We start from the raw sequence: 24,030 nt of genomic DNA on the forward strand, positions 1-24,030 counted from the left end.
TGGGCTTCAAATTTTGGGGGGTATTTTCTGCTATAACCCTTTTTAAAATTGTAAAAATTTTGGGAAACCAAGCATTTTAGGTAAAAAAAATATATATTTTTTTGCATATGCAAAAGTCGTGAAACACCTGTAGGGTATTAAGGTTCAAATTACCCCTTGTTACGTTCCCCGAGGGGTCTAGTTTCCAAAATGGTATGCCATGTGTTTTTTTTTGCTGTTCTGGCCCCATAGGGGCTTCCTAAATGCGGCATGCCCCCAGAGCAAAATTTGCTTTCAAAAAGCCAAATGTGACTCCTTCTCTTTTGAGACCTGTAGTGCGCCAGCAGAGCACTTTTCACCCCCATGCGAGGTGTTTTCTGTATCGGGAGAAATTGGGCTTCAAATTTTGGGGGGTATTTTCTGCTATTACCCTTTTTAAAAATGTTAAATTTTTGGGAAACCAAGCATTTTAGGTAAAAAAAATATATATTTTTTTTACATATGCAAAAGTCGTGAATCACCTGTGGGGTATTAAGGTTCACTTTACCCCTTGTTACGTTCCCTGAGGGGTCTTGTTTCCAAAATGGTATGCCATGTGTTTTTTTTTTGCTGTCCTGGCACCATAGGGGCTTCCTAAATGCGGCATGCCCCCCAAAAACCATTTGTCGCTCCTTCCCTTCTGAGCCCTCTACTGCGCCTGCCGAACAATTAACATAGACATATGAGGTATGTGCTTACTCTAGAGAAATTGGGTTTCAAATACAAGTAAAAATTTTCTCCTTTTTACCCCTTACAAAAATTCAAAAATTGGGTCTACAAGAACATGCGAGTGTAAAAAATTAAGATTTTGAATTTTCTCCTTCACTTTGCTGCTATTCCTGTGAAACACCTAAAGGGTTAATACACTTACTGAATGTTTTTTTGAATACTTTAGGGGGTGTAGTTTTTATAATGGGGTCTTTTATGGGGTATTTCTAATATGAAGACACTTCAAATCCACTTCAAAACTGAACTGGTCCCTGAAAAATAGTGAGTTTGAAAATTTAGTGAAAAATTTCAAAATTGCTACTGAACTTTGAAGCCCTATGGTGTCTTCCAAAAGTAAAAACTCATAAATTTTATGATGCAAACATAAAGTAGACATATTGTATATGTGAACCCAAAAAAAATATATTTTGAATATCCATTTTCCTTACAAGCAGAGAGCTTCAAAGTTAGAAAAATGCAAAATTTTCATTTTTTTCATCAAATTTTGGGATTTTTCACCAATAAAGGATGCAAGTTACCATAAAATTTTACCACTAAGTTAAAGTAGAATATGTCACGAAAAAACAATCTCGGAATCAGAATGATAACTAAAAGCATTCCAGAGTTATTAATGTTTAAAGTGACAGTGGTCAGAATTGCAAAAAACGCTCCGGTCCTTAAGGTATAAAATGGCCTGGTCCTTAAGGGGTTAAAGATGTCCCATTTACCTTCTGTATCAGTATTTTAGAACACCTCCCCCCAGTCTATGTCCTGTAGTGCAGCCCTCAGCCCAGGGAAGTTTGCCTTTTTAAAGTTATATGTTTTTGCTTTCCCCGTCTGTCTTTGTTTTCTACATTTTAAGTCAAAAGTAACTATATTGTGGTCGCTATTACCAAGGTTTTCCCTAACAGTTACATTACCAACCAACTCTGCGTTGTTGGAAATGATCAGATCCAACAAGGCATCACTTCTTGTTGGGTCCTCCACAAACTGGCCGATAAAATTATCCTGCAATAAATTTAGGAATTTTCTCCCCTTTGTAGTTTTAGCCAACCCCCGGCCCCAATCTATCTCTGGATAGTTAAAATCTCCCATTATTACCACTGTACCTGCCCGGGCGGCCCTCTCTATTTGTATATACAGCCGACCTTCTATCTCTTCAGTGATATTAGGGGGTCTGTAGATTACACCAAATATTATTTTTTCAGTATTTCCCTCCTTTTGTAATTCTACCCACAGTGATTCCACCTCCTCAGAATCATCACACACTATGGCATCGTTCACACTGACTTTCATACCATTTCTTACATACAGACAGACTCCACCACCTTTTCTGTTCATTCTATCCTTGCGAAACAATGTAAACCCCTGCAGATTAACAGCCCAGTCATGCGAGGAGTCCAGCCATGTCTCAGTGATGCCCAAGTATTGGGTCTCTTTGACGGTTCCCTACAGAATAAATGGAGCGCGTGCTATCTGCATCATGTACTCCTCTCAGAGAGTTGTGTCCTGTTTAGGAGATCGCTGAGAGTTCCAGCATTCAGACCCCCTGCGATCAGACACGTATACCCTATCCTGTGCATACGGGATAAAGTGTTGTTCACCAAACCACTCCTTAAAGTTTAACTTTGGGAGTGGTAGAAGATGTGGGCAAAGGGAAGGGGTTTAGGTACAGTTAAGCTTTTTTCCCCTTGTGGATCCAGAATAAGGGACGCAAAACAAGGCATAAACCAATCTGCCCTAAAAAGGGAAGGTAAATTTTCCTCTGGGTCCTACGTGGTGATCAAACTGGATCCATTCAGAGCAAGATTTTATTCGTTTACACTAAAGGCAAACATGCCGAAACTGGGGGTGTCAGAGCTTAGTTTATTCTCAGCAGTCTGGCTTTGACTTGCAACATTTTGGAGGAGTGTGCAACATTCTTGAAGGGTTTTTTTATGCCGACATACACACATCATAAATTAGCGACCACTGCAAAGTGAAAACCCAAAGTAGCTGAAGTAAGTTTTTTTTGCTTCTTTATGCATACCCAAAAAAGTGCAACATTTTGTGTAACCGATGTAAGCAAAAAAAAAAAGCTCTATATGCAATGATAAATCCCCCGCCTTGTGATTCACTAAATTGATGACAAACCATAAGAATAAGACGTGGTGTTGGCCTTGTACTTAAGTGTTAGTTTTTGGGCACGATAGTCCCTTGATGATCCTCAGTGATGTTCACAATCATAGGAAAAAATAGAAAACGCAAATCAGCTCACCAGCAGTCTTCATCAGTTCCATGGCACAGGATAGTATGAGCGGAAGCATGGAGTGCCAAGGGCCTTATCCCCAATAGATATGCAGAAGAAAAAAGGTGAAAATCCAGCTACTTAGTAACTCTTAGTAACTGTTCTAATTCAGAAAGATTACCTATGTGTTTACAAACAGAAATCACATGGGCAGTCACCTTGACCACAGGATGCTCTCGGTCTGGCCTTTTGCTTTCTCGCTCACAGATACTTAGATTAACAGTAATGGACGGCATTCTCTAACCAGTGGGTTGTTTCTTCCCCTCCCACTGTTTGACACATGCATTACGGATCTCCTTACTGTACCTAAGATATTTCATCTTTGCTTTTCACTTGTATCATTGCCATGATTAAGGGCTAATATCTCAGCCCGAAACGCGTCGGAGCTGCCTCAATTTTTATTAGTGACATGTTGCTACCTTATGTTTAACATGGATTTTCATTAAAGTTTGAAGTTTTATTAAAAAAGCTGGATTTTCACCTTTTTTCTTGTTCACAATCATACCCAAATGTCATGTGATGTTATGATCTAGAACCCATGTCTTGTAGCCATCGTCACCGGTTTACAGTAGTGCGAAGGAGACCATGGATTTTCAAGAACTTGTTTTTTCTTGCCATTTTACAAAGAATCTTCCTGTTTTGCCCTCGCTGCGCCGATGACATATGTTTCCCATCAGCGAGGTTTTCATACAGTACTCTAGAGAACACTGCACCATATCTACATCACTCCGGCTCTGACACAACCGAAATAAAATAATCAGTGATAAATAGACACAGAAGCCCATGATGGGTGACAAAAGTCCAACCTAGCATTCCGAATCCAATCTCTTCTCACGCTGAAAAGCCATTCACAATTTATCGGTCTTTTTGTTTCATTTGCTGTATTTTCATCTTGACAAATGCCCCATGACTGAAGAGTAAGAATAAAACAGTCTTCTATTGCTTCGTGTAACTGTTGGCATTATGTCTTCCGCGCTGTTCTGCTCTGTGCTCCAAATAGTGTATTTTTATTACTAATATCGACTGGTAGAGTCTTCTATCTTTGCATTTACATTCCGAGTGCAAATGTAACCTGCTGTACTATGTGCGGTATTTACTGAGAAAATAACCCACGCCCTGGATGAATCATAGACTACACTTCCTTAAACTTTGTAAAAAGCTGCTGGGATACTACAACATCCTTAGAGGGGTACTCTAGGATTTTTTTTTTTATTTGAATATGATACAGGGGCTCTAAAGTTAGTGTAGTTCATAATATAGTCTCTGTACCTGTGTTTAATGGTGGTCTCGCAAATCTTCTGTCATCTTTTCCCCAATATTTATTTTTACAAAATGAGTGTCACCTCAGGTTTTCCCAGGTTGCAGTGTGGCCTGAGACATTACATAACTAGTCAGGTGTTCAGAGGGAGCCTGTCTTTGCTTTAATGGTCTATTGCATTGAAGGGAGCATAGGTGTGTTTCAATGGGTGGCTTGGCTGATGTGTGGGAGGAAAAAAGTGACCTCACACTTACAAATGAGGAATTATGGGACACATAGTTCTAAGGAGGGAACTCCAACAGGAAATAGCCAGTTTGCAAAAAAGATAGCCTCAGCATTATGGTTGATGCAGAATATAGCCATTTAGCTCCAAGATAAGCAAATATCTTTACTAAGCATGTCCATTACTGTCTGGTAGGTACGTACAAAAATCACCTCATGGTGGATTACTCCTTTAAGATAGAAGGTGGGGTCATATTTCGGATTTATGTCACACAGACCCTAAAACATAATACCCATTAGATTCTATTGGATTATAATTTCAAAAGAAACAAAGAGTTGGTACTCACCAGTTCTGATGTGCGACAAGTGTCTATATTAGGAAATTACATCTATTGCTTCCATGACGGACTGGTAGCTATAGATGCCGGCATGTACAGTAATCAAGTAGCCGTTGCAGGCCATTCTGGCCCTTAGTCATGACTACTATTAGGTGAAAACAGACAAACATTGTTACAATGCTTGTTACTAATACAATACTTGTATTTTTCACCTGACGATAACCAGGACTAAGAGGTGGAAGGATTCAAAACACGTTGGCATTAGTTGTCCTGTCTTTCTTGCTGCCTTGGTATCTGAAAAAAGTCAAGTTTCAAAAGTATTTTGGAAGTCCTGGAGCCCTTAGGATTGGTAACAAGTGCCACCAACAATGAGTTTTAGTTTTTGATCTCCATGTTCCTCTTATGTTTTTTATACTGTTTGATTATTGTTGAGTTTACTTTTACCTGACCGATATCCGAAAAAGCTTTTCTATTGTTTAGAAGATACTGGAGCTAGGAAATACCTTATATTCTATATTTGTGTTATTGATAATCTGCATTCATTGAGTAGGGTTGACCTGACTTTACCATAAGTGTTAAACATCATGGTAAAACATAACAAGAACTAAAAAAAAGGTTTGATTCTAGTGGGTGTTGCTTTTACTAGTATTGCCACCAGATGGCATAACATTATTCAAATGCTACATATTGTTGTGAATCTTATCCAAAAAAAGTGGTAGCTCTTGACATAGGTGGCCTCCATTTTGTGACATTTTTGTTCAGATATTTTCTATATGAACTAGTGACAGTGTGGAACTACTATATAGCACGGCAGAAGGAACTGCAGCCAACCCCAAAAAATGTAAAATTTAAATAAAACATTTGTCTTATGGCCAGTAGAGAGCAGTCTCCTCTCTACAATGTCCATAATGTCTGCCATAATAGGGCCTTAGTAAAGAGGCTTCTTTTATTTTATCAATGCATCACATCTTTGCTTTTGAAGCTGCCCATCCATCTTGTAGATCCTGTAATTTCTTAGGCATTTTATGTAATTAAGATTGGAGATGAATTTCCCCGGAATATGATTGATCTCCATAGCAACAAGAATTAGATAAAATATGGAAATATATTTTGAAATTACACGATCAATTATACAATGACATCAATTAACATCCAGAAAGAAATGTTTGCGATTGTATAGTTACTTTGTATGATATATTCTTACATCTTGATTGTTTAAGCTAGTGCCTTTAATCTTGTGTCTTGATAGATGTTGTGAAACCAAGCCCTCCATATTGGGAGCACTGGTATAAAAACACTTGTTCGCTTTATTTTGATGTTAAAGGGGTACTCCGGCCCTAATACATCTTATCCCCTATCCAAAGGATAGGGGATAAGATGCCTGATCGCGGGGTCACGCCGCTGTGGACCCCCGTAATCTTTCATGCAGCACCTCGCTATCATCAGCCTCCGGAGCAAACATCACTCCGGGTCTGATGAATTACGATCACGGGGCCGGCGTATCTTGACATTACGCTCCACCACCAGCGGCGGGACCCCCGTGATCAGGCATCTTATCCCCTATCCTATGGATAGAGGACACGATGTCTTAGGGCCGGAGTACCCATTTAACCCCTTAAGGACGCAGGACGTAAATGTACGTCCTGGTGAGGTGGTACTTCGGAGCAATGCCCGTGTCATGCGCGGCTGATCCCGGCTGCTGATCGCAGCCAGGGACCCGCCGGCAATGGCCGACGCCCGCGATCTTGCGGGCGTCCGCCATTAACCCCTCAGGTGCCGGGATCAATACAGATCCCGGCATCTGCGGCAGTTCGCGATTTAAATGAACGATCGGATCGCCCGCAGCGCTGCTGCGGGGATCCGATCATTCATAACGCCGCACGGAGGTCCCCTCTCCTTCCTCCGTCCGGCTCCCGGCATCTCCTGCTCTGGTCTGTGATCGAGCAGACCAGAGCAGGAGATGACCGATAACACTGATCTGTTCTATGTCCTATACATAGAACACATCAGTATTAGCAATCATGGTATTGCTATGAATAGTCCCCTATGGGGACTATTCAAGTGTAAAAAAAAATGTAAAAAAATGTAAAAGTAAAAGTAAAAAAAAAGTGAAAAATTCCCTCCCCCAATAAAAAAGTAAAACGTCCATTTTTTCCTATTTTACCCCCAAAAAGCGTAAAAAACATTTTTTATAGACATATTTGGTATCGCCGCGTGCATAAATGTCCGAACTATTAAAATAAAATGTTAATGATCCTGTACGGTGAACGGCGTGAACAAAAAAAAAAAAAAGTCCAAAATTCCTACTTTTTTAATACATTTTATTAAAAATTTTTTTTATAAAAAATGTATTAAAACTTTTTTATATGCAAATGTGGTATCAAAAAAAAGTACAGATCATGGCGCAAAAAAGGAGCCCCCATACCGCCACTTATACGGAAAAATAAAAAAGTTAGAGGTCATCAAAATAAAGGGATTATAAACGTACTAACTTGGTTAAAAAGTTTGTGATTTTTTTTAAGCGCAACAATAATATAAAAGTATATAATAATGGGTATCATTTTAATCGTATTGACCCTCAGAATAAAGAACACATGTCATTTTTACCATAAATTGTACGGCGTGAAAACAAAACCTTCCAAAATTCGCAAAATTGCGTTTTTCGTTTTAATTTCCCCACAAAAATAGTATTTTTTGGTTGCGCCATACATTTTATGATATAATGAGTGATGTCATTACAAAGGACAACTGGTCGCGCAAAAAACAAGCCCTCATACTAGTCTGTGGATGAAAATATAAAAGAGTTATGATTTTTAGAAGGCGAGGAGGAAAAAATGAAAACGTAAAAATTAAATTGTCTGAGTCCTTAAGGCCAAAATGGGCTGAGTCCTTAAGGGGTTAAAGGGGTACTATTTTTTATAAAATCAATTGGTACCAGAAAGTTAAACAGATTTGTAAATGACTTCTATTAAAAAAATCTTAATCCTTCCAGGACTTATCAGCTGCTGAATACTACAGAGGAAGTTCTTTCCTTTTTAACTTTCTTTTCAGTCTGACCACAGTGCTCTCTGCTGACACCTCTGTCCATGTCAGGGACTTCCAGCGTAGGAACAAATTCCCATAGCAAAATGTCAGCAGAAAGCACTGTGGTCAGACAGAAAATAAATTCAAAAAAGAAAACATCTTCCTCTGGAGCATACAGCAGCTGATAAGCACTGGAAGGATTAAGATTTTTAAATAGGTAATTAATATAAGTGATTTACAAATCTGTTTAACTTTCTGGCACCAGTTGATTTAAAAAAAAAATAAATGTTCTCCACCAGAGTACCCCTTTAAGTTTACTGATATGAGGACTCCATGTGCTCCTCTGTTGGGTTCACACTGACATAATACCAGGGGTTAAGTCCTGGGAAAAAAAAGTGTGCAAACTCACCCAAAATTTCCACTCAAGGGCTGGTCCTGCAGAATACCTGCTTATGGAAACAGGGTTGCTGCTGTGGAAAAAGTGCAAGAACTCAATTCCCATATGTTCCTGCAGGACGGGAGCCCTGCATAATACAAATGCATTCGTGCATCTGAAATCTCTGCTCGATCGCAAGTCTGAAGACCCGTACTGACAGCTGTCATGTGATCTATACAGTATATAGATCATGTCTTTAGATGAGTTTAAGATATAAAAAATACACAATAGTGCAGAGAGTAGCTATGGTCCTCCAGGTCTTGTCTTGAGCACAGAATGAGTGCAGTGAGTAAATTCCAATACATGGGTCCAAAAGGTCTTCTTTAAAAAAACAAAACAAAAAAAAAACTGTTCTGAACGGAAGCTCGTGGCATCATAGCCCTGCCCCCTCATGATGTCACACCCCACCCCCTCAATGCAAGTCTATGCCATCACGCCCCCTCCCATAGACTTGCATTGAGGGTGTGGGATGTGACATCATGATGGGGTGCGGCTATGACATCACGAGCTCCCAGCGCTGGCTCCAGCGTTCCGAACAGTTTGAGCAGCGGAGTACCCCTTTTAGAGGATACTTTGGAAGAAAAACAATGTTTTCAAATCAACTGGTTACAGAAAGTAATACATGTTCGTAATTTACTTCAATTTAAAATCGTAATCCTTCCATTACTTATCAGCTGCTGTATACTGCAGAGGAAGTTGTGTAGTTCTTTCCGGTCTGACCAAAGTGCTCTCTGCTGACACCTCTGTCCATGTCAGGAACTGTCCAGAGCAGGAGAGGTTTGCTATGGGGATTTGCTACTACCCTGGACAGTTCTTGAGGTGGCAGCAGAGAACACTGTGGTCAGACAGAAAATAACTACACAATTTCCTCTGTAGCATACAGCAGCTGATAAGTAATGGAAGGATTAATATTTTTCCATAGAATTAATTTACAAATCTGTATAACTTTATGGCACCAATTGATTTGAAAACATTTTTATTCCTTTGGAGTACCCCCTTTAATATATTCATCAAACTCCAGGCGATATTTTTTTAAGGTAAAGAGTCCCTCCTTTTAAAGCCGTTGATTCAATAATAGAGGATTTTTTTTCCCCTCGTAATATGCAGAACAGAGCATATTACAAGACGTGGAGTTAATTGTGTCATATACCATATCTTTATTGGCACGGCTATCGTTTTGCCTGAGCACAGTCACACATCTTCTGTAAGTAAGCAGTTAGTGCGGGATGAAAGGCTCTAGGCGCACAGTGACTTTATATTAATAGTAATTATTATTATTATGTATTATGTATTTTTCTCACAATGTGCATTACTGCCTCGGCGAATTAGCAACATGCCATTACGAGCGGCCTTGTATTTCCAGTGTTATAATAAAAGCTCTGCCAAGAAGGGTCGCATTTTCATTTCTTGACTCGGAGGTCATCTTTTTATGTTTTATTCATCCCCTACACCACAGCCAAAAATCTGAATGGCTTTCAACCTTCGTCCTTGCTCTTCGCTGCAAAAATCGACTTGGAAATATTTCAGCCACAATTAAAGCCATAATTACATGATTGTAATATGCAAATCGGTTATTAATAATAGATAAAGAAACCATTAGAGGCAATGGAGTGTAAAATTAACAGAGAGCTGCCCCTGTTGTTCCAGGCCCAGATAAAGTCAACTTTCTATAAATCCATATTACACATACAAAGATAGGTTCAAAGGTGCCCCCCCCCCAATCTCATAAAATGAAAGCACATAGCTAAGATTGGTGGGGGGTCCATTCTATAAGACCTCCACCAATCCTAAATTTGAAGGACTTGCAGGGCTGGTGTAGTGCTGCACTACATTCTCATTTTTCTTCTTCAGCAGTGATCCTGGCTACTGAGCTAGTCTGAAAGGGGCTTCACTAAGGGGCAGGGGTGACACTGTTCAGAGGGGGAAACCGTAAAGGGGACATAGCTCTACAAAAGCACAGTGGACTCTTCATTCTCATACTCGTTGAGGGTCCAAGAATTTAAACATCCACCAATCATAAACTAGTTAGGATATTAAATCACTTAATGCTTGAAAGGGAGGGGGGGGAGCTGTAAGACCTCTAAGACCTATAAGACCTCTACCAATCCTAAATTTGAAGGGCTCCCAGGGCTGGTGTAGTTATGCACCCTCTTCTCATTTTTCTTCTTCAGTTGTGATCCTGGCCACCAAGCTGGTCTGAACAGGGCTACACTATTGGCCAATGTTCAGTGGGAGAAACAGCAAAGGGAACATAGCAATGCACAAGCTTGGTGGACCCTTCATTTCCATACTTGTTAAGGGTCCCAAAATGATGTTAGGTTAAAGGGGTTATCCAGGAATCAAAGACAGCTCCCTGTCTGTCTCCAGGTTGGGTGTGGTTCTACAGCTTAGTTCCAATGAAGTGAATGGAGCCAAGTTGTAATACCACACCCAAAGTGGAGACAGACAGGGAGCGGTCTTTGAAAGAAAATAGGTCTGTTTTTCGATTCCTGGATAACCCTTAAAAGCATGTTCACATAGCCAGGAAAAATACATGGATAGGGCTAACACGTTTCAAGAGTCTTTTTAATCATTAGAGATGACGAGCCAAACCCGTACAACCTGAGTTCTGTCAGAATTGTGCAAAACGTTTGGTTCAGTTAGAACCAGATCTTCGGGCGGTTTTGTTTGGCAGTACCCGCTCAAGTCATATAAGCTACACGGCAGAAAGGAGAAAGAGGAAATGCCATAATCCCTTTCAAACAATATAGACAGGTGATGTCAAAGCCACCATAAAAGCCTTTACACAAAGCTTCAGCAAGCAATTTAGAAATAGCAGTTGTTAGGTGAAGATCTCTGTAAGGGACATAGAGTGTGCATATAAACACCAGCAGGCATTTGCCCCAAAAATTGGATAATTTTCTGGCATTAATTTTAAAAAGCATAACAAATCTGCTAGGGCTCTTAGACAGTGTTATACCAGCGTTTTTGGGCTATTGGCAAAGAATAGGTTCGGACTGAACAAATTCAGTTAGAAGCATAACTTTTTGCCATAGTTTGGCAAACCGGCACAACCAAACTATTAAAAAGTTTACTCCTCACTATTAATCATATACCAATCATGGTCAATGATTAAGAACTGTCGAAACGCGTCAGACCTATCCATGTGTTTGTCCTGGCTATGTGAACATGCTTCTAACCCAGGAGTCTCAAACTCCCGGCCCGAATGAAATTTTGCGGTCCGGGTGCTGGGCTGGTGATTTCTTCAGGCATTTAGCCCTGCTTCGGGCAAACAGTGCTAAATGCCGGAAGACTTCACACACATCGGCACAAACTGCTACTGTACCTATATTTCCCTGCTGCAGCCTATAATGAGCCTTTCTGGAGGGATGCGCGCGATTAGTAACGTCATCACATCCGCAGTGCAGGATGCTGGGATGCTGACGTCCTGCGTGGCGCATGTGATGACGTCACCTAACATGCGCATGCCCGCAAAGAAGGCTCGTTTTAGGCTGCAGCAGGGAGATGTAAGTACTGTAGCTGTGAAACTTAACTTGCCTAATTAATTGCCTAATAAGGGAGGACCAGGGGCTAACCTATCTTCTTAGGAGGCATAATTGTTTAAATAGGAGCCCTACCTTCCGGGGGTAATATCGATGTGGGGGCCTGTACACCTATTGGGAACCCCTACCTGATCACAAGGTAGGGCTCCCCAGTAGGTAGACATGCCTCGAGAGAGATATTACCCCCATCAGTGATGGGGATGATATCTATCTGGGGCCTCTATACCTACTTGGGAGCCCTATCTGATGGGGCTCATATCTATCTGGGGGTCTGTCTACCTACTGGGGAGCCCTACCAGATGAGGGTCATATCTATATGGGGGCCTGTGCACCTATTGGGGAGCCCTACCTGATGGGGGTCATATCTATCTGGGGGCATCATGGGGGCATTATATGTGAGGGGCACATTATGATGGGGGCATTATATGTGAGGGGCACATGATGGGGGCATTATATGTGAGGGGTGCATGCGACCCAGCCTCACCCAGCCTCTACCTCCAGTGGCCCCCAGATAATTTGAGTTTGAGACCCCTGTTCTAACCTGACGTAATAAAGCAAGAGGTTTTTTCGGATCATGTAATGTGCTGGACATCTTTCTTCATATCAATCATAAAGTGATGGCATATAACTTTATCAGATGGGAATACCCCTTTAACATAATGCCAACGGTATAGCTATAAAGGGTACTATGGCAGCAGAGATACCCGGTCCCTGTAGCCTGAGATACCTGTATTATAAATGGTTAAAATGGGGGTCCATGGTCTTCAATTTATGCCTCAGAACACTGCAGTGTTATGTTTTACATTGAAGAACCATATCAGAAGGACCCCATTGGAGTAAATGACTTATCTAATATTCCTTGCCCCAATTCTCCCCATTCCCAGTCCCCTCTCCATGCAAAATATTAGGTGGACAAGCCTCGATATCAGTGCAGGTCCATCTGAGAATGGGGAGATGTGTTATTCTACCGAAGCAGGGGAGATTTACTGAAACCCGTCCAAATGAAAAGTTAATAGTTGCCCATAGCAACCAAACAGATCGCTTCTTTCATTTTTAAAAAGTCCTCTAAAAATGAAAGGAGCGATCTGATTGGTTGCTATGGGCAACTGGTCAACTTTTCCTCTGCACAGGTTTTGATGAAGCTCCCCCACTTTAGGGTAGTCTGATAATTTGACCACCGATTTAGATACACATAATGGGGATTTTGAATGGAATGAATCATGCAAGATCGAAAAGGAGGGCACTGGGTAAATTTAGGTATACATTCTACATTTATAGTACAATTTTTGCTATGGACTAGAGGGTGACTTTAAAGAGTAGTGTTGAGCGCGAATATTTGAAATGCAAATTTTTCACGCCCCTTTACGATTTTGTGAATATTTAGAATATAGCGCTATATATTCGTAATGACAAATATTATTATTTTTTCCTTCACAGTACACATAACAACAATGATGTGTACTGTGTAAAAAATAAAATAAAAAAAAAGTTATCATCCCTCCCTGCTTCCAGCTTGTGGTCCAAAGAAGGCTCCAATATTATTTACTGTGTGAGTCGGTGTGGAGTGCGAATATTTCGGATATGCAAATATTCGCAAATTTCGGCACCTCCAGAGGACACTGATCCCTCCCTTCTTTTAGGTGAAAGATATAATCGCGCATGCGCACTATGCGAATTTCATTATGAATTTTTGCATGGAAAAAAAAGGGAATAAACATAGCGTATATGCGAATTTCGCGGACATAGGACGAATATTCGTCCATATATTCGCAAAATATCGCAAATTTGAGAATGGCCCCTGCCGCTCATCAATATTAAAGAGTACCTGTCACCAAACTAAACTTTGAATATATTGTTCTTTATGTAATTATAAGACACTTTGCTATTTACTTGCTGTTAAAATTCTCAACCTTTATGTTTTTAAAGGGGTACTCTGGTGGAAAACATTTTTTTTTAAATGAACTGGTGCCAGAAAGTTAAACAGATTTGTAAATGACTTCTATTAAAAAAATCTTTACCCTTCCAGTACTTTTTAGCAGCTGTAGAGGAAATTCTTTTCATTTTTAATTTATTTTTTGTCTTGTCCACAGTGCTCTCTGCTGACACCTCTGTTCATGTCAGGAACTGTCCAGAGCAGCATAGGTTTGCAATGGGAATTTTCTCCTCCTCTGGACAGTTCCCAATACGGGCATCAGGTGTCCGCAGAGAGCACTGTGGACAAGACAAAAGAGAAATTCAAAAAGAACAGAATTTCCTCTGTAGCATACAGCTGCTAAAAAGAACTGGAAGGGTAAAGATTTTTTTATAGAAGTAATTTACAAATCTGTTTAACTTTCTGGCACCAGTTGATTTAAAAAAAAAAAAAAATTTCCACCGGAGTACCCCTTTAATGTGATTGAAAAAATTACCACTAGCTGGCTCTGTTCTGTCCCTGCTCAAGTCAAACAGTTAGGCCCCCTTTACATATGTACGTTGTCAGTTTACTTTTCCCTCCGGTGCTGCAAAAGCTGCGCTCGACGAAACATGAAGCCAGAACCGATCTCATTCAATTGAATGGAACCATTCACAATGATCCAGTATCTCGGTTTAGATGCCTTATGATTGGACTCGCCGGACTGGCATAGACAGGGGAATGCATCTTGCTGCGTTCCCCCATCCGGCGACCACACACAATGGACGTCAGATGATGCACAACTGATGCCAACTGATGCACTTCTGGCATCAGTTGGTGCATCAGTTGTGGCAATTTTCATCCAGTTTCACCGGAGCCGGACGCGGGATGTATGTAAACCTAAACCTAGTTTGGTCTCCTCCTGCCCTGGCAGGAGACCAAATTCAGGAAGCACGTGCGGGGCATGGAGAGGTACAGCTTCAGTGACATCACACCTGCTGAGGAACGCCCACTTTCTCCTGCCAGGAGCTCACATAATGTGAGCAAGGGCAAAGGTATGATACACAGCTTTTTAAAGCTCAGAATTTTTTTTTAAGGGTAGGAGGGGTGTTTGGAGTAGTTATGAAATAAAATATTGGTACCGTGTTTCTCCGAAAATAACACCGGCTTATTTATGGGGGGCTGCAGGAGTGTGGAGGATGGGGGGCTGCAGGAGTGTGGAGGATGGGGGGCTGCAGGAGTGTGGAGGATGGGGGGCTGCAGGAGTATGGAGCATGGGGGGCTGCAGGAATGTGGAGGATGGGGGGCTGCAGGAGTGTGGAGGATGGGGGGCATCCTCCACACTTCTGCAGCCCCCCATCCTCCACACTTCTGCAGCCCCCCATCCTCCACACTCCTGCAGCCCCCCATCCTCCCCTTACCCTGTCATCCTCCACACTCCTACCATACCCTACAGTGCCCCCCACCCCTCTGCCATAATAAACTAGGGTACCGGTACACATTTTACCTTCATACTCTGCGGCGAGATCTCCTTCTTCTGTTGCTTAGCAGCCAGGGGTAGGGACACGTCCGTGATGTCGGCCGTGCATACGCGCCAACGTTTTAAAATGACAGCGTCCCTGTCCCGGCTGAATTGCAGTAAGGTAACTTGCCGCGGGTGCCACTGGACCAGCCAAAGGAGGCAGGGGGGTCTCCGATGGGGGCTGTGGGGTCTGCTGGCATTACTGGGGTGACGGGGGGGGTGACGGGGGGGGGTGGAGTCTGCGGGCATTACCGTACTGGGGTGGCCGGGGGGGGGTTGGGGGTGTGTGGGGTCTGCGGCCATTACTGTGGTTGCCGGGGGGGGGGGGGTCGTTTCTGCGGATATTACTGTGGCCATGTGGGGTCTGCAGGCATTACTGGCGGCCGCGGTCCGCATCTGGACCGCGGTCCACCAGCTGATTACCCCTGTACTATGTCTTATTTTCGGGGTAGGGCTTATATTGCAGCCCTACACCATAATCCTGCTAGGGCTTACTTTCTGGGTAGGGTTTATTTTCGGGAAAACACGGAGTTAAGAATATGTGGTTTAATGACAGGTACTCTTTAAAGCAGTGGTCTTAAGATGTGGCACTCCAGATGTTGCAAAACTTCAACTCCCAGTATGCCCAGACAGCCAACGGCTCTCCGGGCATGCTGAGAGTAGAAGTTTTGCAACATCTGGAGGACCACAGATTGAGACCACTGCTTTAAAGGGAATTTGTCATCCGGAATATGACTCCAGGCAGAATGTTATCAGACTGAATGCGATGAGCAGGTTGATATATAGTTTAGCGGTAAAATATTCAGTTGAATTTATCATTCTGGAGTCATAGGCCCAGAATGTGCAGGGATTTAATCCGTTACATTACATTATAATGAATATTTTCCCATAAAATTATATATCACTCCGCTGTCCCTGCCCATGGAAACCATGAAACATTTTTCTGTCACAGATTTCTTTAAAAAAAAATTCCTAACCCAATTTACATTAATGGGAAAATGGAAAAAAAATACCATCTGCCTTCTAACAAGCTTCTACCAAGAGTTAATCCAGTTTGACAGCCTAGTTGCTATGGAACTAAAACTGCCTAACAACCACAGTCTTGTCAGTCGTGATCGTCAGATGTGTCCCTAGCAACCAGTATGTTTCAAGATCCATAGATACTAGCTGAGTACATGGCGTTGCCCGGTTTTTCCTTCCTAATCCTTGTTGGGGAGGAAAATAAACAAAGGAGGAAGTTTTTGACTTTATATCCCGTCCTCATATATTGTTGTCATATCCCAACCCCATATCCGGTCCTCATATGCCGACCTCCTATCCTGACCTCCTATCCCGCCCTCCTATCCTGTACTCCTATCCCGACCTCCTATCCCATCCTCCTATCCCGCCCTCCTATCCTGCCCTCCCATCTCAACCTCCTATCCTGTCCTCCTGTTCCGACCTCCTATCCCGACCTCCTATCCCGACCTCCTATCCCAAGCTCCTATCCCGTCCTCCTATCCCGTCCTCCTATTCTGACCTCCTATCCCGACCTCCTATCCCGTCCTCCTATCCCAACCTCCTATCCCGACCTCCTATCCCGTCCTCCTATCCCATCCTCCTATCCTGCCCTCCCATCTCACCCTCCTATCCCGACCTCCTATCCCGACCTCCTATACCGTCCTCCTATCCCGTCCTCCTATCCCGCCCTCCCATCTCAACCTCCTATCCTGTCCTCCTATCCCGTCCTCCTATCCTGACCTCCTATCCCGTCCTTCTATCCAGACCTCCTATCCCGACGTCCTATCCCGCCCTCCCATCTCAACCTCCTATTCAGTCCTCCTATCCCGTCCTCCTATCCCGACCTCATATCCCGACCTCCTATCCCGACCTCCTATCTCGACCTCCTATCTCGACCTTCTATCCCGACCTCCTATCCCGACCTCCTATCCCGTCCTCCTATCCCGCCCTCCCATCTCAACCTCCTATCCCGTCCTCCTATCCCGACCTCCTATCCCGTCCTCCTATCCCGGAAGTTATGTGGGAACATATATTTCCCATTGATTTGCATGGGACTTTAAACAAAAACCCCGACCCTCACAAATGGGGGTAGTTAAGGGTTAAACTAACTATCCTATATTTTAAGTGGACACATAAGTAACACGTGACCAAGTATTATCGAAATATCTCCAGCCGTTTGGAAGTTATGCTGTAACATGTATTTCCCATTGACTTGTATGGGACTTTAAACAAAAACCCCGCCCCTGTCAAATGGGGGTGAGTAAGGGTTAAATCACCTATCCTATGTTTGTTGCTGACATATAAGTAACATGTGTGCCAAGTTTCATGTTAATATCTTTAGCCGTTTGGACGTGATGCTGGAACATGCACACATACATACATACACACACACACGTTGAGTTATATATATATATATATATATATATATATATATATATATATGTATTTCTTATATATATATATATATATATATATATATATATATAGTTCAATATGACCGGTTGAATGACTATGTGTAAGGTTTGCTGGTCCACTCTCTCTCGTTGTGTTCTAATATAGTGCTATTGTCCTTCTCACAGGAGCTAAAGGATAAAATGAAGCAGATCTTACCCCTGATCCCTGTCCTTGACCAATATAAATCAGACACCAAGATGATTGTCCAGTTAAAGGAAGAAGTGAGGAACCTCTCCAATGTCCTTCTCCTGATACAAGAGGAAATGGGGGCCTACGACTACGAGGAGCTTCAGCAGAGAGTCATGATTCTGGAGGCCAGGTTGCACGCTTGTATGCAGAAACTGGGTATGTATGATCACTGCGTTAGGCTTTTTCAATATTTCCTATTACTATGTGAAGTCATATTACAAAAGATAGTTTAAAGGAAAACGGCCATCTGTTCACCCAAGCTAAACCCAATCCATTGGGTTATAGTGTGGGTGAACAGGAGTCTGATGAGGGGTTAATTGGTTAAATACATACCTGCACTCCAGAGATCTGTCCCTCTGAAGATCGGCATCCATCTTCAGTGAATTACGCGCTGGAGGCGGACCCGTCGGCTCAATTTGAATATTCATTGTCGCAGGTCACGAGAGCGCTCGGTTGGTGTAGCGCTCACATGACCCGCAACAATAAATATTTATTCATGGATGCCGATCTTCAGAGGGACAAATCTCCGGAGTGCAGGTATATATTTGATCCTATTAATCCCTCATCGGTCTACTGTTCACAAACACTATAGCCCAGTGTATTGGGTTTAGTGTGGGTGAACAGATGACCATTTTCCTTTAAAAGGTCCTCCTAGGTTTTATTTTACAAATTTAACAAGAGAGACAAAAGTTAAAGGGGTACTTTGCCCCTAGACATCTTATCTTTTATCCAAAGTATAGGGGATAAGATGTCTGATCGAGGGCAAGGGGGGGGGGGGAATTGGGGGTGTCCGGCCGTTGGGACCGTCCGCAATCTCTGGGCCGGCACCACAGCGTGACGTTATTCTACGCTACCTCCATTCATGTCTGTAGGAGGGGGCGTGATGGCTAATACAAAGCAATCACGCTTCCTCCCATAGACATGAATGGAGGAGGCGTAACAGCTGTGGTCCCCCATCATCCGGCACAGAGTGGAGTTCGCTCGGTGTCCCTGATGACTGGGGTGCTGCGCCGGAGGTCGCAGGGGGGTCCCAGCGGCCGGACCCCTGCAATCAGGCACCTTATCCCCCATCTGTCGGATAGGGGATAAGATGTTTAGGGCGGAGTATCCCTTTAAGCAACACTTTTAGTAGTATAACCCTAGTTGCATGAATGTTCTTCAACATTTGTTGACCAACTCAACGAGACTTCAATGGAACTGGTGATGTGGGAATTCGATCTTAGTGTAGTCCTAGTTATATATTGGGCTGAGCGTTCTTCTGTGTTTTTCTTCTCACTTGCTCATAAACTTCACCAGAATGTGCTTGGTCTGACCATCCATTTAATGTCATTTCTTATCCTTAAGAAATTAAATCAGAATATATACGAAATATGAATCTGTGTTGCTCGATTGGCTCAGATGTGAAAGCGCAGTAAATGACTTAATGTTACATTACTGGAAATTCTTCATGAGCCACTTCAACCACACATAAATATCCTTGTACCTATTTCAGGTACAATTTACAAGTGGGTAGATATTTCTTAAAGGGAATGTATTACCTAGATTTTTATTACATTTTTGTACATTATTATGGGGGCTGTCATCCTGCCTGTGCCTCAGCATTAAGTGATAGACTTCACGGCAGGACCCATGTACATAGGTGAGAATGGACAGGACCTCTTCCATTTAGATATCTTTGAGACATCACTGGGCGTGCTCTGTGACCTTTTTCAGAGGTCATTCTACAGGGAGGGGGACGCTCACCTATGCTGTGAATGGTGGTAGATCCAGTGTCATCTATCTACCGGTGTCAACTTTCACAGTACTCCTGTCTGTGCTGAGAAATGATGTGTACAAAAAAGGAAATCTCAGCTTAGTTTTAGGTCTAGTGGCCAGAATGAAAACTGCTATATTTTAGGATTATTATAAAACATAGATATTGAAGTGGAAAATCAGAAAAAAAAACATTACCAAAAAGTATTGAATAAATATGTCTAACACATAAAAAATAGGTCACTTTCTGATGACACATTTGTGTTAAAGCAGTAAACGTTCCTTATACTTCGGCAATCATCTCTGTCCGATTTCTTTGAGTCAGTCACAGATTTTTTCTGGTCTACTTCTGCACCATACATAGTACATAGTAACATAGTTCATAAGGTTAAAAAAAGACCAGAGTCCATCAAGTTCAACCTATAACCCTAATCATTCCCTACTGAGTTGATCCAGAGGGACTGGTCCTTATTGTGACGGTCAACTTAATAGAATGTGTCATGCCTCTTTTCCCAAAAATCTTTTTGCCACTTTTGCGGGCATGTACCTCATAATATTGTACATTAGACATATTTTAGCATAGCACAAATTGTGAATTGATGAAAACTGATGCATTATGTGAAATCAAACACATATTTCCCATGTACTAGAATTTGTACTGTTTGAGACTTAAATATACTTCCTAATCCACCATGTATTGTTTTGCCCTGTCGCCTTGGTTATGACCATCTTAGGGCAGCCACTGAGATGGCCGAGCATGCTCAGTTTAGCTGCATGTTTCTTGTTAGTCTCTACTGTTTATGCAAGCAAGGGGGATTGTGGGAAATTGTGTCCTGCCTGGTAACATCCTGTCACAATTCAGAGAGGAATCCAGGAAGTGATCAGATCCATGGGGCAGAAGAATAAAGTACTGTACGGCATTTTACCTAAAAAATAGCACATTTGCCCTCCTCTACATATGTGTATCTGGTACACAACTGATTTCCCCTGCCCCCCCCCCTTCCTTTATAGGAGAAAAGCCCTTTAAGTAAATTGTTGCCTATGTGTACTATAAATTAAGGTGCCCTATTAGAGGAAGTAGATATTCTATGATTAATTACATATATTAATGAAATAAGGGTTCATAGAACTCCAAAAAGTGAAAACTCATCCTATGCATCACCCCCTCAAGCCCTGCACTAGGCATAACACAATGTATACCCTCTGAAAATGATAGCAGCTAGTAATTTAGAAAGTCAAATAATAATTGACTTTCATTGTCAATAAATGACACAAATACGCCTACTCATCTAGCCAGTGCTAAAAATTCTCAACTTTCTATCACACATGGAGTCAATGCATAGATATAGTAAATATAGCACAATTTAGCTACAGTACCTCCCATTGGATTGGAGCAGGTATTTAAAACTCTGCAGATCACATGCAGAAATACCTTCAACAATTCTACGGATTCCCGTATTGAACCTCAAAGAAGTACGTTGGTGAGTTTCAAATCTGGGATCAAAAGATACCTCCCAACATAGCATTATCCTGCTACACTCTAGGTCAAAACAAGGTTTTATTATACTTATGTTTATTTTTATTTTTTTTTAAACAGTAAGGTTTATAAAATTTTAAAGGTCATACAGAATTGGGAGTAACAAAATCAGGTCCAACAAGACTGTGGGACCAAATAACAAGAACATGTATGGTAAATTATAGAACTTATATTAATCAATCTAAAAGGAAAAGGAAGACTACTACATATAGGCATCTAAGGTCACCAATAAACAGCTGGCACGCTGGTACGTTGGCATAAGCAGAGTTCCGCATGAGAGAACAGAGTAACACGTATCAATATCTAAGCATAACAAGTTTAGGTTAACACTACTAGCACTGCGTGAGTACTAATCCATACACTTAGGAGTCAGAACTTCCAGAAAGAGATTGAGGATGCAGATGGTGATTAACAAGTGTGGAGGTAAATCGGTAGTTCCAGGGAGAAACAGAAGAAATCAGGAAAAGGAGAAATGGAGAAAGAAACGGGAGAAAGAGACAGAGGTAAAGAGAGTAGGGGTAGAAGGGGTGAGAAAGAGGGGTAGGAGGGGTAGGTAGAGAAAGGCATACTTATATTTATTATACTAAGGCCGTCACGCCCCCTCCCATAGACTTGTATTTCGGGGGCGGGCCATGATGTCACAAGGGGGCTGTCACGATGCCGGCTGGCAGGTAGTGGATCCTCTGTGCCAGAGAGGGATTGGCGTGGACCGTGCTAGTGGACCGGTTCTAAGCCACTACTGGTTTTCACCAGAGCCCGCCGCAAAGCGGGATGGTCTTGCTGCGGCGGTAGTGACCAGGTCGTATCCACTAGCAACGGCTCACCTCTCTGGCTGCTGAAGATAGGCGCGGTACAAGGGAGTAGGCAGAAGCAAGGTCGGACGTAGCAGAAGGTCGGGGCAGGCAGCAAGGATCGTAGTCAGGGGCAACGGCAGAAGGTCTGGAACACAGGCTAGGAACACACAAGGAACGCTTTCACTGGCACAATGGCAACAAGATCCGGCAAGGGAGTGCAGGGGAAGTGAGGTGATAAAGGGAAGTGCACAGGTGAACACACTAATTGGAACCACTGCGCCAATCAGCGGCGCAGTGGCCCTTTAAATCGCAGAGACCCGGCGCGCGCGCGCCCTAGGGAGCGGGGCCGCGCGCGCCGGGACAGAACAGACGGAGAGCGAGTCAGGTAGGGGAGCCGGGGTGCGCATCGCGAGCGGGCGCTACCCGCATCGCGAATCGCATCCCGGCTGGCAGCGGAATCGCAGCGCCCCGGGTCAGAGGACGTGACCGGAGCGCTGCAGCGGGGAGAGTGAAGCGAGCGCTCCGGGGAGGAGCGGGGACCCGGAGCGCTCGGCGTAACAGTACCCCCCCCTTGGGTCTCCCCCTCTTCTTAGAGCCTGAGAACCTGAGGAGCAGACTTTTGTCTAGGATGTTGTCCTCAGGTTCCCAGGATCTCTCTTCAGGACCACAACCCTCCCAGTCCACTAAAAAAAAATTTTTCCCTCTGACCTTTTTGGCAGCTAAGATTTCTTTGACCGAGAAGATGTCCGAGGAGCCGGAAACAGGAGTGGGAGGAACAGATTTGGGAGAAAAACGGTTGAGGATGAGTGGTTTGAGAAGAGAGACGTGAAAGGCATTAGGGATACGAAGAGAAGGAGGAAGAAGAAGTTTATAAGAGACAGGATTAATTTGACACAAAATTTTGAAAGGACCAAGATAGCGTGGTCCCAACTTGTAGCTAGGGACACGGAAGCGGACATATTTAGCGGAGAGCCATACCTTGTCTCCAGGGGAAAAAACGGGAGGAGCTCTTCTTTTCTTATCCGCGAATTTCTTCATGCGTGATGAAGCCTGTAAGAGAGAATTTTGGGTCTCTCTCCATATGATGGAAAGGTCACGAGAAATTTCATCCACAGCGGGCAGACCAGAGGGCAAGGGAGTAGGGAGGGGGGGAAGAGGGTGACGGCCGTACACCACGAAAAATGGGGATTTGGAGGAAGACTCAGAGACCCTGAAGTTATACGAGAATTCAGCCCATGGGAGGAGATCTGCCCAGTCATCCTGGCGGGAGGAAACAAAATGTCGCAAATAATCACCCAAGATCTGGTTAATTCTTTCTACTTGTCCATTGGACTGGGGATGATATGCAGAAGAAAAATTTAATTTAATCTTGAGTTGTTTACAGAGAGCCCTCCAGAATTTAGACACGAATTGGACGCCTCTATCCGAGACAATCTGCGTAGGCAACCCGTGAAGACGAAAAATGTGTACAAAAAATTGTTTAGCCAACTGAGGTGCAGAAGGAAGACCAGGAAGAGGGATGAAATGTGCCATTTTGGAGAATCGATCAACGACCACCCAAATAACAGTGTTGCCACGGGAAGGGGGTAAATCAGTAATAAAATCCATACCAATCAGAGACCAAGGCTGTTCGGGGACAGGCAGAGGATGAAGAAAACCAGCGGGCTTCTGGCGAGGAGTCTTATCCCGGGCACAGATAGTGCAGGCTCGCACAAAGTCCACAACATCCGTCTCCAGAGTCGGCCACCAATAGAAGCGGGAGATGAGTTGCACAGATTTCTTGATACCCGCATGACCTGCGAGATGGGAGGAGTGACCCCATTTGAGGATTCCGAGGCGTTGGCGAGGAGAAACAAAGGTCTTTCCTGGAGGAGTCTGCCTGATGGAGGCAGGAGAAGTGGAGATCAGGCAGTCAGGTGGAATGATGTGTTGCGGAGAGAGTTCAACTTCTGAGGCATCCGAGGAATGAGAGAGAGCATCGGCCCTAATGTTCTTATCGGCAGGACGAAAGTGAATCTCAAAATTAAATCGGGCAAAGAACAGAGACCACCGGGCCTG

The 24,030-nt window shown here is 43.1% G+C and overlaps 1 protein-coding gene across 4 annotated transcripts in view; it reads left to right on the forward strand.

Annotated features, from left to right (window-relative positions):
* Positions 1–24,030, forward strand: part of OLFM2 (olfactomedin 2) — a 372,622-nt gene that overhangs the window by 283,154 nt on the left and 65,438 nt on the right. For all 4 annotated transcript variants that reach the window (XM_056570655.1, XM_056570658.1, XM_056570657.1 and 1 more), the window contains exon 4: positions 17,826–18,045. In XM_056570655.1, coding sequence (XP_056426630.1) covers positions 17,826–18,045 — 220 coding nt within the window. The remainder of the gene's footprint in view (positions 1–17,825; positions 18,046–24,030) is intronic.

Source organism: Hyla sarda, chromosome 4 (genome assembly GCF_029499605.1).
Source record: "Hyla sarda isolate aHylSar1 chromosome 4, aHylSar1.hap1, whole genome shotgun sequence".
Classification (NCBI taxonomy): Eukaryota; Metazoa; Chordata; class Amphibia; order Anura; family Hylidae; genus Hyla; species Hyla sarda.